At 45.5% G+C, this 16,418-nt stretch overlaps 1 protein-coding gene across 2 annotated transcripts; it reads left to right on the forward strand.

Annotated features, from left to right (window-relative positions):
* The first annotated feature begins 2,208 nt into the window (after nucleotides 1-2,208).
* GSN (gelsolin) lies at nucleotides 2,209-15,972 on the forward strand. Of its 2 annotated transcripts, XM_009480918.2 has the most exons (17): nucleotides 2,209-2,343; nucleotides 3,553-3,754; nucleotides 4,714-4,868; nucleotides 6,010-6,171; nucleotides 6,409-6,558; nucleotides 6,847-6,936; nucleotides 7,883-8,015; nucleotides 8,469-8,557; nucleotides 9,353-9,568; nucleotides 10,410-10,543; nucleotides 11,345-11,435; nucleotides 11,919-12,089; nucleotides 13,028-13,202; nucleotides 13,486-13,610; nucleotides 14,149-14,226; nucleotides 14,936-14,996; nucleotides 15,495-15,972. In XM_009480918.2, the coding sequence occupies exons 1-17, from the start codon at nucleotides 2,209-2,211 to the stop codon at nucleotides 15,662-15,664; spliced, it is 2,337 nt and encodes a 778-aa protein (XP_009479193.2). In that variant the 3' UTR covers nucleotides 15,665-15,972. The 2 variants fall into 2 exon arrangements, with proteins under 2 accessions (XP_009479193.2, XP_075572070.1); XM_075715955.1 differs by lacking the exon at nucleotides 2,209-2,343.
* Nucleotides 15,973-16,418: the final 446 nt, after the last annotated feature.

Here is a 16,418-nt window from a genome sequence, read left to right on the forward strand (position 1 = left end):
GTCCTTTTCAGTAGGGTCCTGGCAATCTCATCTGGCATCCGCCCTCAATAAAATGTCCAGAGCACAGATTTCTGTGGCTTCATTTAGCAATGCAACATTTGCTGACAGCAGTAATAAACCATACCAGCTGTTGGAGTGTATTACACTTATTCCCTTCAGACATGCTTCAGATTAATTTTTACCAAAGAACACTATAATATACAATTTATTCATTGTAGCCCTCTTCCCCTCTTTTGCCTGTATTTACATTCTGCAACTAGTTGGCAATGCAAGCTTGGACTGAGGGCAAAACTTATCACAGGCCAAGTTAATTAGAAGACCAAATTAATTTGTTTTTCCAAAATATCATATATGCTTATGAACATATATTTGCAGATTACAATATATCCTAAAATGGGATGCTAAAGAAGATCATCCCAGGTCTTTTCGCCATCAGTCCGTGAAGTTTGCTCAAGTGTGGCACTATACAGGTATTTATTAATAAAAAGTCCAAAGTATTTTTCCATTTGGAAGGGACCCATCTCTTTCTAACATTAGGCAATCCAGTCATCTTGGTTTGGGTGTTCTACAGCTGCAGAAGCCTTTCACAGCTGGCTTCCCCGGAGTCAGGGTTCCAATGTTTTTTTTCACTGGGTCTTAGACCTCTGACACTCTGAACTTCCTTCACAGAGATCAGAAACACCAGCAAGACTAAGACGTTGTTTTTATTATCTATTTCAGTTTGAGAATTTCCAGTGAAATTTTCAAAGGTACATCAACTAAAGCAGAGTTTGCCAAGGTGACATTTCAAAACAAAATGCAACAGAGAAGCAGAGTGTTCTAATGAGACAGAGAGAGAAAGAAAATATTCTCATGGAGAGCGGAGAAAGCACAGACAAAGTGGGGCCTGATCTTTCCCTCATGGCAGTTTTGTTGTGGAATTTTGTGGGTGGACAATTTTGCCCCTTATTTAAGCATCTTTTGAGAGATTCTGAAAGTGGGAAGGAACCTCAGACTCAGTAATTCACCCCTGGGTGCGTTAAGAGCAAGAGTAACTGGCAGCACAGCCGCATGTAGGCATTAGTTACGTTCCTCCTGGCATTCCTGTTTGACCTTCCAGGATATTCACAGCCACATACCAGAGAGCATGTCTGAGGCAGGTCTCTGCGCAGCCCTTGGGCAGCGTTTGGCAGATGCTCTATCACAGACGCTGCTGCTTGCAGCTCCGGGAGCCATTCCACCCTCTGGTAAGAGCATAGGGCTGCTCTGTTCCTGGGGTGCTGTGATGGAAAGTGGGATACAACTCTTTCTGCACAGTTTACTTACTGCAAACACTTGGAAAATGTGATAGATTGACTTGCTGAGGTGTGAGGTGGTTGGAAGAACAAGCTCCTTACTGGTGGCGGATCACTGGTTTGCTGTGATGTTGTAGTTTCATTGAACTGAATATTCCTGTCACAGGGATTTGCTACACCCTCAGTAATATTTGGTTGTGAAATTAGTGAATTAGATCTTGCTCTGTCACCTACCAGCCTACTAATACCCTTTTGTGAACTCATGAGCTGAAATACATCGGTCCATCTCAAACCCCTCAGTGTATTACTCTGATAGTAGGTAGCTTGTGTGGAGGTTGCATTCAGGTGCTAGACACACAAAGCACATGCTGAATTTTGCATCTTGCTTCTCTGACAGGTGCAGAGAGATGAGGGTGTGTTCCCTCCATCCTCAGGTTATTCAGTTGTATCCTTTCAGTGCTTCTCTGTTCTTCTCAGCTCCAAAATCTCTTTCTGTGCAGCCCTTGCCATCTGGAACAGCCTTTCTGTTCCTCTGCGTCTCATCAACTTTCCATGTATTTGCAGTTTTCAGCTGACAAAATGTTGCCTCTGTTGCTGATGTCTCTTAATTTCTTCCTCTCTTACTGGCCTTATGACTAGATATTTGGCTTGTTTGAACATAATTGCACTGTAGGCTGTAATGGATAGCATATTGTCTTGAGTTATTGCCTGCTGGGATTAAGCATCTGTAAATGGCTGAAGGAGTCTCTGAGACTTCCAAGAGGTCTGTTTGCACAAACATGTTACGCCCCTATATTGTGGAGGGGGTGGGTGTGTTTGTCGCTGATAAAAGACTGGCTTCTGCGGTTCGTCTTCACTAGCAGCAAGAGGAGGAGGGAGCTGGGACTCCCTACAGCTTCTGCAGAAGGAGGGAGAAGCCCATTTGCCATTAGAAATGGGCAAACAGGGCTTCAATTATATTTTTTTCACCATTTTTTGCACAATGGCTCTGAAGCTGAACTGTGTTAGCTCCATGTCTGTTGCAGGGCTTGGATATGTTGTTACAGCAGCTGTTGTGCTTTCAGCTGTGGTAAGTGATTAACATCACAATTAAACATTGAAAAACTTTTGTTTTTCAGTTACTTGTAAGAGTCACACTCTCTTTTAATTCTTTCTAAGGGGTTTGTCCAATTTTATAGTGGGAATTTGGGAGAAACTAAGACAGGCTGACTGGAATCATAATGTTAAAAGTTCACTGTTTTCCATCTTTGTTTGATATCTGATTTCAGCTTAGGAATCACTTTGGTAGATAACTTGCTATTTTGCTTTCTAGTTTGTAACATTCTTTATTTCTGCCTTGAAAGCTGAGCATATTGTACTTTTGTCCATCAGCTACTGTGAACTATCTTCTTTGTCAAAATACTGGATGCTTCTAATATAACATTTTCATTTTTTCTTCCCTGTTGTCTGATACCACTCAAAGGCATGCTGTAATATATGGACAAACTTCCTTTGCCAATACGACAGAAATGTTTTATTTCCTTTCAGTATTACCTAAGTGAGTTCTTTTATACTATAGAAAAGTGTTCGTTATGTTTGTTAAAAGAATGGATTGCATATTGTTAATACATTGCATTAGTATGACAATACACATATTGAACCAAAATTGCAATGTTCTTAGGAGAGGATGTTGTGTACCTTAGCGTAATTCCTATTAAGGGAACACTTACACAGAAGTACTGAAGTAACATGTCAGAACAGAAGAGATACAAGAAATCTGTTAATTATCTAACCTCGATGATATTCACAAAATTTTCCAGAAAGAGCTGGATAAGATAACACAAGTTTTAGGAAAACTGTAACGAATATTTGTGCAAGATGTACAATGTGTATAGTTAAAAGGGGCTTATGTCCTACAGTCTTGAGCATCATGCAGCATTTATAGAAAAGAACAGTCAGCAAGGGGATTAGTCTTTCACTTATGTGCCATATCGAAAAGCTATAAACTAGTAAAGTATGTAGAGTAAAATCAGGAGAGGTAGACAGAAAACAGAGAAAAGAGAGTCTAGGAAAGAATAAGTCAGGAATAAGCCAGGAAGTAGGATTGATTGGAAGTGAAAATTAACAGTGATTGAGAGACTTCCCCCTGCCCCCTTTTTGTTTTTCCTTCAAAATTCAGAAAAAAAGGAAACTTCACTTGTTGCCTGGAACAATAGTTCAGAGATCAGAAGCAATATAATTTAAACATGCGCTTCCTTGTACTATGCATATTGAACAACATTCTCTGTCTCACCCCTAGCCTGTCAGCATGGTGGAACACGCTGAGTTTTCGAAGGCTGGGAAGGAACCTGGCCTTCAGATTTGGAGGATCGAGAAATTTGATTTGGTACCAGTGCCAAAAAATCTGTATGGAGACTTCTTCATAGGAGATTCCTATCTGGTGCTGAACACCATCAAACAGCGGAGTGGGAACCTCCAGTACGACCTGCATTTCTGGTTGGGTAAGTCTGAAGGGAGTGCCCCCGCTGATCGGGGAGCCCAGACAACTCCATTCCTCTCGCTACACCAGCCCTGTCCAGTAAGTGTTACCCAGGGAAAGAAAAAGCCCAACTGGCAGTACAGTGAGAATGCAGTTTTGGGTGCATATAGTGCTACTTACCTTAAATATTTGAAATGGTTTCTGCAGGAGTGAGTACAGCTATCTCTGTACCTAGAAATAGCTTTTTCCGATCAAGATGACAGAATAAGTCCCTGTTCGCCAGAGGCTCACAGAGAAGACAAGATCTCGGATGAAAGGGGCGGCTGAAATCCTTTCTGTTTGAAAGGATGGAGGTCAGTTGTTATCCTCCTGACTCAATGAGTGGGATTTTTCCCCCTGAAGTTCAGACTTCCTGACTAGCCTTCTGCAGTTAATGTCACTGAGTAACATTGCAGGGCTTTCTCCACACCCTGCAAAACCAAGACTCTTTGACAGTATCATCATTAAAGCTATGTAAGATACTTGCATGGTGGCTCGCCGTATCTGCCATTTGTCAGTAGGTTTCCCACACCAGAGACCTCCGGAGAGGCCCAATTGCTGTGGAACTGGTGCCTCATTAGTATGTACAGCCTTCATAAAGCCTGATAGTGTCTTCCTGCAGATTCATCTGTCTGTGTGTTTGCTCCATAGCAAGTTTCCTTCCAGGACAGGGTGAAACGGCAAAAGAAAAGTGAATGATACCTATCAAAGAGACAGCTGGGAAGCAGCGGGGCTGCTGCAGTTATGATGGTATTGGAAGCCTGCCAGAAAAATATACAGTTTATACTGCTGTTTGGAGTCATTATTAGAAAAGTTTGGAAAAGGTTATTCTGCAGAACTAAACTTCCCAGTAATCTGCATTCTCCCTGGTGTTTTTGCGCAGTTGAATGTAGAGGTAGAACCCCTGCGTTCCCTCCAAATTGTTGCCTTTTCATTTCTTAGGAGATGAAAGCTCTCAAGATGAGCGTGGGGCAGCTGCCATATTCGCTGTCCAGATGGATGACTACCTTCAAGGGAAGGCTGTTCAGCATCGCGAAGTGCAAAGCCACGAGTCCTCAACTTTCCTCGGGTACTTCAAATCTGGCATCAAGTACAAGGTAGGTGATGGCTGGGTCTTTATACTAGCAGGCTGAATCAAGTTTGCAAGAAATGGCATCCTGCCCACTGCCCAGTTCTCAGAAGAATGGGAATTGCCCTTTTTCCAGTTGCTGAAAAACCATTCTCAACCAGATGTTTTCAATGAGTTGGAACTGACAGGGTGGAGAACAGCAGATCCCAGCGGGAGAGCTTTGGCTGAATTAATAATACACAAGCAAAGCCCCAGGAAACCGTAGGAATTGAGGTTTTGTTTTTCTTTGAGAAGCAGAGGAAAGAACAGTACCAAGATGTCTGGAATGAATTTAAAAAACAGCAATCTGAATTAATGGGAAACGCCTACCCAGTAGATTTAATTTCTCCCCACTTACATAACAGAGTTTGACCTTTCCAGTCTTTTTCTGTGCCTAGCACACCTCCTTAGCATACGTAATGTTTTGGCAAAGTAGACGAATAGTAGTGGTAGTTACTCTTCCATGCCATTGGCAGTAAAGTGGAATAGAAGAAGTAGAAACATGCAGTCAAGAACGGTAGTTTGTTAGGAATCCAATGGCACAAGGAAAGTGATATCAGGACAAATGCTTGCAAAGCACTTACATTTCCTCATGCCTAACACTTTCCTAGTCTTTCTGGTTTGCTTATTTCCTGCTCATTTGTTGTCACTTTCATTCATTAGAATTTGGTTGTGCTTTTTTTTGAGGATAACTGACATTAGTCCTGTTGCCTACATTGACAAGTAATTCCAAGTATCTCTTCGTCAGCAGAGTAGGTGAATCCTGAGGTTGGGATAATTTCTGGTAGGCAGGACATATAATACACATGGAAATACACTCTTCGCCCCACCAGTCAAAATCCTATTAATACCTCAACTTATTGAGAGAGATCTTCTTCGAATTTGGAGATCTCCAACTGTATTGTATCAGTATCCCTTAGATGCTATGGGAATAGATAGCTGGGATGTATGGATAGATATATGCCATACAAAAGCCCAGCCTGGGCAAACTGGCTGTCTCTGCAAGCTGCTGCTGACCCTCTTTCCTGTGAGAGGCAAGAACTGCTCACTGATAGCAGATCGGTAGGATTATTATTTTTTTCTGAAGCAACAGCACAAGCATGAATTGTTGTTTCTTTGTTTTCCCTTAGGCTGGTGGCGTGGCTTCTGGCTTCAGACACGTGGTTCCCAATGAAGTAACTGTGCAGAGGCTTCTGCAGGTCAAAGGCAAGCGAGTAGTCCGAGCGACGGAGGTCCCTGTGACCTGGGAGAGCTTCAACACAGGGGACTGTTTCATCCTTGACCTTGGCAGTGTAAGTACCATGTAAAAGACAAGTTTCGCAGACTTGCAGGGGCAGGAGATGCCTGTAGTTCATGTAAGGATTTTTTTTTTTCCCCCCACTCTGTTGAAGCTGTCTCAAGTATTGAACATTTTGAAACACAGTATAGCCAGCCTTTTAACATCTTTCAGTCCCAGCCATACTGCCATCTTGTCTAGAGAGGGGGTTGTTATGCTCTCACAGCTGCATGGTCTTTCTCTTTTCCCTCAGAACATCTTTCAGTGGTGCGGCTCCAACAGCAACCGCCATGAACGGCTGAAGGCCACTGTGCTGGCCAAGGGGATTCGGGACAACGAGCGGAATGGTCGCGCCAGGGTCTATGTTTCGGAGGAAGGATCAGAGCGGGAGGAAATGCTTCAGGTTATTCGCCTCGTCCATTTATCTGTGCTGGAGTGTGAAGGGCGGCGTGTGGAAGAATGGGTGGGATGGGTAGATAGGCTCAGTAGTGTGTGTCCTTACAGATGAAGTGTTAGCGCTGTAAACACTCAATTCAGTGTAGACTTGGTCCTCTGCATTGCTGGGACATCGGAGTGTATTTTCACTGTTGTTGATCTAGAAGTTTCTTCTACTTGTTCTTGTGGCTGGAGCTTCTGGGCAACAGAGATTCTCTTGGATTGGCTGGTAATTTTTTTTTCCTCTCTCTCACAGGTCCTGGGACCAAAGCCCAGTTTGCCACCAGGAGCTTCTGATGAGGCCAAAACTGATACAGCTAACAGAAGGCTGGCTAAGCTTTATAAGGTAACAAGAAACCCCGACAAGTCACCTTGTGGAGAATGGAGGGATCTTTGCGCAGTTAGGTGGAGCTGCAGTAGCAGAGAGGAGCTGAGCTGAGCCGAGTCCTGCTTCTGCCTCGTTCTGCTGTTAGCTTTTTATGAAGTTTGACGTATGATCCTTGGTTGTTACACTGCATACCCACAGGCTTTCTATTGTCTTTTCCACCACTGCTGACTGTAGTGAGACAGCTGGGACTTTCCAGGAATTTTTGAAGGGAAGGCAGAGTGTGAAACAAATGGGGGGAAAAAAGGGAGTTTTGCTTTGTGTTATCAGGGATTGTGTTAGGAAGGTGATGGGAAAAGACTAGAAATAGTGAGCCTGAGAACCAGGCTCTACCCCTTTCTACATCCAGTGAGCATGATGAAGCAATGATTTGGAAGGTAACATTTGCCATCAGCTAGTATAAGTGTAGAAGAATGTCCAAGACTCTTGGGGAGGAATCTTCTCTACAGCAGTCTCTGGTAATGATGTTGGGAATATCTGCCAAGATGTTTTGTCATGTGGACCTTTATCCATTAGTAAGTACGGGAACTCAGACTATTAAACCCGCTTGACACAGGGAGGCCTATTCACAGTTACCAGGACTGTCCCCTCCAGTTCCTGGGTGCAGTTGGTTTGCTTTAGAAGATATTTCTTGGCTGCTTATGCACGAAGGATATTTATCATTTTGGATCAGTCTTTCTTTCTTTGATTGTATCTGCTTTGCTAGAAGTACTTGAAATCTTCAGAGAAGATGTTATGTTTTTGTCATACTGTTGCTGTGTCAAAGGTATCCTGTTTGAAAAACAATAGTGCCTGAAGCAGCCAGTGCATTCAAATGTATTTCCCTTCCACTCCCTGAGTTTTGGACTGTGGCCATGAGGCTGGAAGGGGACAGATGATGCCTAATCTCTGTGCTGTGTTATGGCAGGTCTCCAACGGGGCTGGGAACATGGCAGTTTCCCTGGTGGCAGATGAGAACCCCTTCTCCCAGGCAGCCCTGAGTACAGATGACTGCTTCATTCTGGACCATGGCACAGACGGAAAGATCTTTGTTTGGAAAGGTACCGTAGAGATGAGGGTGAAGCTGGTTATGATCTTTATCCAGTTACCAATCCCTGCTTCTTTCGAGCCTGGTAGGGGAGCATACACTTGGTGGTGGTGGTGCTTTTCAGGGCGAGTTCAGATAGCATTAACAATCTCAGAAAAGCACTCTCTTCTGAAATGTCAGGTGCTGAGGTACAGGGTCTTTAGTGTAGAGAATTAAAGGGAGAGTCCTGGGAACCAGAAAGAAAAAAATAAATTCATATCGTAAGTAGAGAGGCAATTGTGCTCTCTCAGCCATCACAAAAGGCATAAAAGAGATCGAACAATTGTCATTTGCTGTTTGGCATCATCTAGCTGGAAGGCTGGGCCCTTCTACTGTTGCAAAAGGTCGAAGTACCTGGGACAGTTTCTTCTCTGTTTATGCAGAACTTTTAAAAACGTGACCTCTTTTCTCTCTATTTTCATTAAAGGCAGGAGTGCCAACTCTGAGGAGAAGAAGGCAGCGCTACAAACAGCTTCAGAGTTCATCGATAAGATGGGTTATCCGAAACACACCCAGGTAAGGACGTGCAGCCCGCCTGTGGCCAGCCCCCAGACACCACTGGGGTTCCTTTTCTGCCATGCAGGCTGCTGACTCCAGAGCACGGCTCACGTGAAGTGTCACTAGCAGCCTTTCAAGTAGCTCCTGTTTTGGGGGATCTGCTCTTCTGCAGGGAGATAACTGCAGTGTTGCTCCTGGGCTAACACTGTCCTTAAAATAGCATTTACCCCAACACAACTAGTACTTAACATTTCTTCCTCTCGGATACTCTTTTACCTTTTCCATGACCTTCTCCAAAGAGTGAAAAAGAAAGGCGTAGATAAACCTGTCCTTGTTCTTAGGGAGGTGATTCTAAGGGCTTAACATCCCTCCAGCCTTCCGTAGATCTCACCTGAGACTGACTCTGCGTCCTATAGCACATTGAGACCCATATTGTTGTGATAGTATGGACCTCCCAGGTGTAGTTACACAGAGGCCTAAAGACTGAATAACTCTGGCTTGAAAGAAAGAGATCCCTTCAAACTGGTGGTCACAAGCTGCAGAAAACAGATGGTTTGTGATGTGTCTTTTTCTCTTGGAAAAGATCTGTGCGGTATGGTAATAGCTGGAGGTACTATTGATTGCTATGGCTCTGATTATGGTGTCAGTGAGACCTGACATTGCTCTTAATACCACATCTCGGCACCAAGCCTTTCACTGCTCTGATCTTGGAAGAGTTGTACCAGGAAATTCTCGTGCCAGCCTGTAGCCAGAGCGGGAGCTGGGTGGGATGGGGTGCAAGGCCGCTCCTGATGGCTGGCTCATTTGTTTCAGGTCCAAGTCCTCCCTGAGAGTGGTGAGACACCTCTGTTTAAGCAATTCTTCAAGAACTGGCGGGACAAGGACCAGACAGAAGGACTGGGGCAGGCTTACATTTCTGGTCACGTTGCCAAGATCGAGAAGGTACCTTTCGATGCTGCCACGCTGCACACCTCCAGGGCCATGGCTGCCCAGCACGGAATGGAGGATGACGGCTCTGGCAGGAAACAGGTGAGCAGGAACAGTGTCAGAATCCCTTTGGGAAGGTTTTCAGAATTTTCTTTGCTACTTGATGGCATTCCTGCAAGAGCAGGGAGACAACTGGAGGCCTGGGAATCGTCAATGCCGCCGTTTCGTAAATGCTGGGGGAATTCTTAACCCCAGAAATACCAGCAAGGACTTGAGAGTCCTGCAGCTAAGCGGTGTAGATGAGCTGTTTGTTTTGACCCCATAGTTTCCCTAGGGGCAATGCTTCACCCAGCACTGTGGACCCAGACTTCTTTCTTATTCCTCCTCCTCCCTGTTACTCTAGCTCTTGCCATCGCACGTGTGATGGGCGATCGTCTCGGTTCGCCTACCTCATGCACCTGGATGCATGCATTTGCGCATAGGAGCAGCAGTGGCGGTGGGCTTGAAAGGGCTGAGTACTGTCCAAAAGCCCACAGAGGTCCTAGCCAACGTTAGACTTTTGAAAAGTCCCCAGTAAAGTCTAAAAGCTCTATTACTGACTGTCTAACTGGGAGAAATTGAAACGATCGTGTCGGGTACAAAATGGGCATCAGTGCTGGCGGTGCTAGTAGTCTGCCTGGCATTTTCTCCGGTGGTTCTGATGGTTCTGATCAATCCGGTCAAGGTTTGGGAGCTCACAATCGGAGAAGCCAAAGGTGCCCAGCTTCCAGGCGTAGCTGGGGCTGTGGAATGCCAGCGGCGTTCCCCAGCAGGTGGGGCTGCAGGACTGCAAGTTCTGGGAGGCTGAAGTGGGGAGAAAAGGGACCAGGAGCTCTGTCAGAAAAGTCTGCTGATTCTGCTGTCCCGTTGAACTTGGAATATTTCTGCTCCTCTCCTTTTCTAGATTTGGAGAATAGAAGGCTCAGAGAAAGTGCCAGTGGATCCTTCGACGTATGGCCAGTTCTATGGAGGCGATAGCTACATTATCTTGTACACTTACCAGCATGCTGGAAAACAGGGACAGATTATTTACACTTGGTAAGAAAGCTTTCCTGATGCACATCAGGAAACGTGGGGGGCTATGTGGGGCTGAGTCCACTGCTTTGAAAATGGATCACTGCTGGTTCCCACTTACAGAGGATCCTCGGGGCATAAAATTTCACCTTCCCTTGCAAACAAAACAATACCAGAGGTCTGGAATGTTTTGTTTGACGTGGGACAATGGGAGGAATTACTGTGCTAGTATTTTTTTTTTTCTTTTTCTCCCCCCCCACCCCAGTAATAGTTACTCCCTTCTTTGGATCAAGCTCTAGTTCTTTTTGCAGAGTTCCTACATCTTTCAAGACCACCGTAACTAATTTTTGATACTCTGCCACCTCGGCTGGTGGGTTGTGACTGTTACAGTTCCTAGACCATGCCTTTAAAGAGGAGTTTTTCAGCACGCGGTCTCACAGTGGTCTTTCTGCTCGTCAGCAAGCAGAGAGGGCCCAGGCAAGCTGTCTAAAACCAGAACGGATGCAGCCTGTGTAGGGGCTGCATGTGTAGTTCCTGACAACAGTACCACTGGGCATGCTTTTAAACTAGCTGCTAGAAAGATAATGGCAGATAGGCATGAAGAATCCGAAGAATCTGTGCTTATTATCTAGAAAACGTTCTTATCTCCCTCTGCAATCACCGTGTTACAATATAGGATAATGAATTTCTCCTTCATGTTGAATGAGCTGCTGCAGAGGTTTGGTAACAAAGGTTTTCCTTGCCTCTTCTTGATCTCTGTAAGGTGTGTGTGGGGCGGGGAGAAAAGGGCTGGAAAGACAACTCAAATTTTGCTTTGTCTTTCAGGCAGGGTGCCGATTCCACTCAAGATGAAATTGCAACCTCTGCATTCCTCACAGTGCAGCTGGATGAGGAGCTGGGAGGCAGCCCCGTGCAGGTAGAAAACGCAAACACAACCAACCAACAAAAAACCAACACTGTGGGAATAAATTTTATATGTGTACATATATATATATTTATATGATGCCAATTGGCAGTGGAGCAACCCAGTCACGTAATGGCAGCCTCCAGCCACGGCGTAGGTGTTGCGGAGTGGCTGCGTGCCTGACCTACGCTCCAGCTGTTACGCAAGAAAGTTTGACAAGCGGCCTGTATGAGATGGGAGGGTTTGTATGGCTGCTACTTGTTACCTCTGTGCCAGTGGATCGCTCGCACCAAGTAGAATGAAGTGGGAGTTGTGAGAGCTCAGTGTAACCGCTGGGCTGGTGTTGTGCGGGAGGTAGTAGCTAAGCTCCTGTGGCCAGCTGGGCGCTATATGAACATTCCAGCTGGAAGGAAGGTTGTAAAGGCCGCTTCTCGTATGTCTTGTGCTACTCTTCAGCAGCAGCTTAAACCTGACAGCAAGTTTCTTTTTCTCTAGAAACGAGTAGTGCAAGGAAAAGAGCCCCCTCATCTGATGAGCATGTTTGGTGGGAAGCCCTTGATTGTTTACAAGGGTGGAACCTCTAGGGAAGGAGGCCAGACGGCACCTGCGGGAACGCGGCTGTTCCAGGTCCGATCCAGCACCTCGGGAGCTACCAGAGCGGTGGAGGTACGTGGAAGGGGAGTCAGTTTTCCTGTCGTATGCCTAGGCTGCGATGGGAACACGATCCCTTTGAACAGAACACGGGCCAAACCGAGCTGATGGCAACTGAAACGCACTTTGAAAACTTGACCAGCTGTTAAAAGATTCCTCTTTTCCCATGGATAAGCAGTGATAATCGTTATTTTCTAATTAGTTTCTAAAAACCGCCTTGAATACATTTAACCCGTTTCTCTTAAGTCCCCACTAGATGCTGCACCCTGTGTACTATGGTACTTTCCAAACTGTTGATCCGTTTGGATCTGGCCATTGTGACTTGTTCTAAGCCTGCGTGACAACAGTGCTGAAGACAGAAAGTCCCCAATACCCTGTATGCAAATAGAACTCGTGCCAGGACATAGGGCAAGAGCCCTGCTCCTTTGAAAGATAATGCACACAAAAACCACCCCATGCAACAACAAAAGAGAGACTAAATCCTAATCGATAGCTACAGGTGAGGCAAGAGCGCTGGTTTATGTCTGCAGCAACTTCCTAAGTTTCTAGCTGCAAGATGGGCTGTCCTTGTTGATTGAGAGGAAATTACGTTAATGATTCATCAGCCGCAGCAGCAGGGATACGGCTCTACAATGGTCTCCCCAGCAAGTTCTTAGATCTCCTGCCATAACCACAGAGTGGCAAAATGATAGACCCAAGCAATCTTGCCATAGGTCACATGTGTCTGTAGATTACACACAGAAACACCCTTTTATTTATTATTCTCATATGATTAAGTCTAACTCATCACTCAGATACAGGCAAATATACAACGTATCTTATACTGTCACATGCTCATATGGAATATCTCGTTTGCAGTTTATTCAATGATAGGTATTGGTTTTTATTTTGCGATAATGGGCTCTGCGTAGAGGATGATTGCATCTGACGTGTGCAATGTTCGTTCTTTTCAGCTGGAGCCTACTGCCAGTCAGCTGAACTCCAACGATGCCTTTGTCCTGAAAACTCCCTCCACTGCTTACCTTTGGGTAGGCCAAGGAGCCAGCGACGCTGAGAAATCGGGAGCGCAAGAGCTGCTGAAGACACTGGGAGCTCGCCCAGTACAGGTTTCTGAGGGCAGGGAGCCAGGTGAGGGAGGCGCAATGGAGTCTGAGATCATTTCTGTGTCGCTGTGCACGTTCTCAGTAATTATTTCATGGGTATTTTCTTTTGTCTCTCAGAACAAGGAAATGGGGACATGGGCCCAGAGGGGCTTCTCCAAAGTATCTTCATTGCATTTAACAGCACGCTCATGTTTGTAGGCCGTCGGGACTTTCTGACACAGAAGAGCGCTTCAAGTCCTACCCAAAGCGTCCTGCTATCGTGGTTTCCACGAACAGTTGAAGCATCAGTATCTCCTTCTCTTTTTCAGATAATTTCTGGGCAGCTTTGGGTGGAAAAGCTCCTTACCGTACCTCTCCCCGGCTGAAGGACAAGAAGATGGATGCTCACCCCCCTCGTCTTTTTGCATGCTCCAACAAGAGTGGACGCTTCACTGTGAGTATCTAAGACGACAGTCAATTAATTCACCATCCATCTGACAAAGCTGGGAGAAACTCAGTCCCTGTCTGCTCCGAGCCACCCGACAGGCCGTTAGACCCTACCTTCCTCTGTGGCGTTGTCTGCAGAAGGGAAGCATCGGCATCAGGCTTCTGCAGACAGCGGCTAGTTCTGTTGCGCTGTTGTGTCAGCGCAGCAACTTTCTGAAGCATCAGACTGCTCCTGCCCTGCTTAACAGCTAGCATTCAGACTCCTCAAATTTTAACTCCTGAATCTTTCAAGTACAAAGAGGCAGCGTGACAAGTCTTGGGCATGAGCGAAAGACAGCTTCTTTAGGTAGACGGAGACTGATTTTTGTGTTGTGGCCTAAACGCTCTGTGACATAGCCTGAACTGCGTGGTCAAATACCACGCCAGTGTCTAAATACACCTGACCGACAAGAGGTGAAACTAGAGCCTCCGTGAACTGCATTTCTCCTGTAAAGGTAAAATGGTGCTTGAAGTACGTGCTCAGCTTTTAACCTTATGTTCTCCAGATCGAAGAAGTTCCCGGAGATCTGACTCAGGATGACCTTGCTACGGATGATGTCATGCTCCTTGACACATGGGATCAGGTACGTCACGTTTATCATCTAGTGAAGAGGGAAGCAAAGAATAGGCACAAATTGGCTCTACCTTGAGGCCCAACTTACAGCAGCTGGAAGAGCAGTTGTATTCTGGAGTCCTTTCACCTTCGGGCCTGAGAACAAACCCTGGCTAGTGACATGGAAGAGAACTTGCGCCCGGAACTTGGGAGGAGAGCCGGCGTCCTGCCGGTTCTTTGGTTAGCTGCAGGGCTGAGGAAAACAGGCTGTTGTGGATCGTAGGTACGCCCCCGGTCTGTCAGCTTCTGGCGGGCAGCGTCCTCCTCCCGGCTGGAGAGGACTCGGAACCCTTGTGGGGATTCAGCAGCTTAAGATACCGACACATTTTCTCTTCTTTTTCAGGAACAGACAGTGCATAAATCAGCCAAAAGGCAACTTAAGAGATGAATTTCATATGTTTTGTGTGGAGAAAAAAAAAAAAAAAAAAAGTTCAAACACCTGCTACTTTTTCCTGATGTTAAGCTAGTGTGTAATTTGTTCATGTAGCTTGAATTTACATAGATAAAATGCAGTCAAAAAGCTGCTTGTTAGCTACCAACAGCTTTAGTCACGTAGGTCAACAGTCCAGGCGCACCAGTGCGAGGATGTTCTGTGTCATGCTCTGTTCACCGAGACTTCGTCTAAACTGTCCTTTCTTTCATAAAGAAATAAATAATTCATACCTTTTTTTTCTCTTTAGGTCTTTGTATGGATTGGGAGAGAGGCCCAAGAAGAAGAAAAGACTGAGGCTTTGAAATCTGGTAACGTCACATTTTCCTCTCTGAACTAGCCGTTTCTTACTTTCCCACCAGCTGATCATAAGGCGGGCGATTTGCTATACTGAGAAACATACCTGAATCGCAACATAAAATTCCACGTTGTGATCAAAGAGATCACATCTCTCAAGGGAGGAGAATCCCTAAGATCAGCGTAAGAGGCACGTTCAGCCACACTGTGCTCAACCCCTAACCCTGAAAAGGTGTCCCCGTGCGGGCGAGCGGGTGTAGGCTGCCGCTGCGTTACAGCATTTCATAATCCTAACACCAGTTTTCTGCAACCACGCGGCAGCCTTCTAACAGGTGTAGATAAAACCACAGAGGGAAAACTTTTGTGGCTGGTTTTTTTTTTTGTTGTTGTTGTTTACATGAACAATCTGAAATTGCATCTCTAACATCCTTTTAGCTACGATTAAGCTGTTTCGGCTGTGTTGCTCCATGAGACTCCTACTCGACGCGATTTCTTTCTGCTTGTGTTTCCAGCTAAACGGTACATTGAAACGGATCCGGCCAGCCGAGATAAGAGAACTCCAGTCACAGTCGTCAAGCAAGGCTTTGAGCCGCCGACCTTCTCTGGCTGGTTCCTGGGCTGGGATGATGACTACTGGTCTGTCGACCCTCTACAGAGAGCAATGGCCGACGTGGATGTCTAAGTAACAAACAAGTTTTGTTTCCCTTTTTTAAACGGAGCAAGTTTAGTACCTTCAGTGCCTTCGAGAGCTACTTCCTCCTGCAGGATGCATGTTAACAAGGCAATGATGTTAATAGCCAATTAGCTGTGCAATAATTACCAAAAACAATCATGACCAGTCACTGACCCTACTCCTTGCTTTGATTATATTTAATACAATAAAGCTTGTATGGAATATGCAAAGACTAGAAACGGTGGGGTGCGTTGCTAAGAATTAAACCTTAAACAGAAGCTGTAGCTCCCGCATTTGAACTTGCTTGAAACAAATACACCTTGGAAAACTAAACCTTCTTTGTGCCATCTTTTGCACATGCACATGGTTGCAGAAATGATTTGGGGGGTTTTGCGATCGTTTTGTTTTCCCCTCGCCAGAATTATTAGCATTTAAGACCCCGATAAATTAACAGCATTCTACTTTTTCAGAAAGTCGCTCGTTAGTAAACAGCATGGTTTTTTTAATTCAGGCTGGGAGCCAAAAGTGTGCTCCTGGTGTCAACAAGAATTCACAGGGGTGGCCACCGACGGCAGCACCAGTGGGAGTTACAGATCCACTCGTCTTCCCCAGGGATTAACCTCAAGCCGTACAGTTACTCCGTTTCCCGCTTCAAGTGCATGAGCACAGCACTGCTAATTATGACATTTCTGTTAACTGCATTTCTCCCCCCTCTCCCACCCAGAAGTCAAGCTCAGCTTGCCTCAGCCGAAGTACTGACACA

This window comes from Pelecanus crispus, chromosome 9 (genome assembly GCF_030463565.1).
Source record: "Pelecanus crispus isolate bPelCri1 chromosome 9, bPelCri1.pri, whole genome shotgun sequence".
NCBI lineage: Eukaryota > Metazoa > Chordata > Aves > Pelecaniformes > Pelecanidae > Pelecanus > Pelecanus crispus.

Coding starts and splice junctions, on each gene's coding strand:
- GSN (XM_009480918.2), top strand. CDS start 2,209: ATGGGCAAACAGGGCTTCAATTATATTTTTTTCACCATTTTTTGCACA. Junction 4,869..6,009: donor AATCTGGCATCAAGTACAAG/GTAGGTGATGGC, acceptor GTTTTCCCTTAG/GCTGGTGGCGTGGCTTCTGG. Junction 12,090..13,027: donor GAGCTACCAGAGCGGTGGAG/GTACGTGGAAGG, acceptor CGTTCTTTTCAG/CTGGAGCCTACTGCCAGTCA.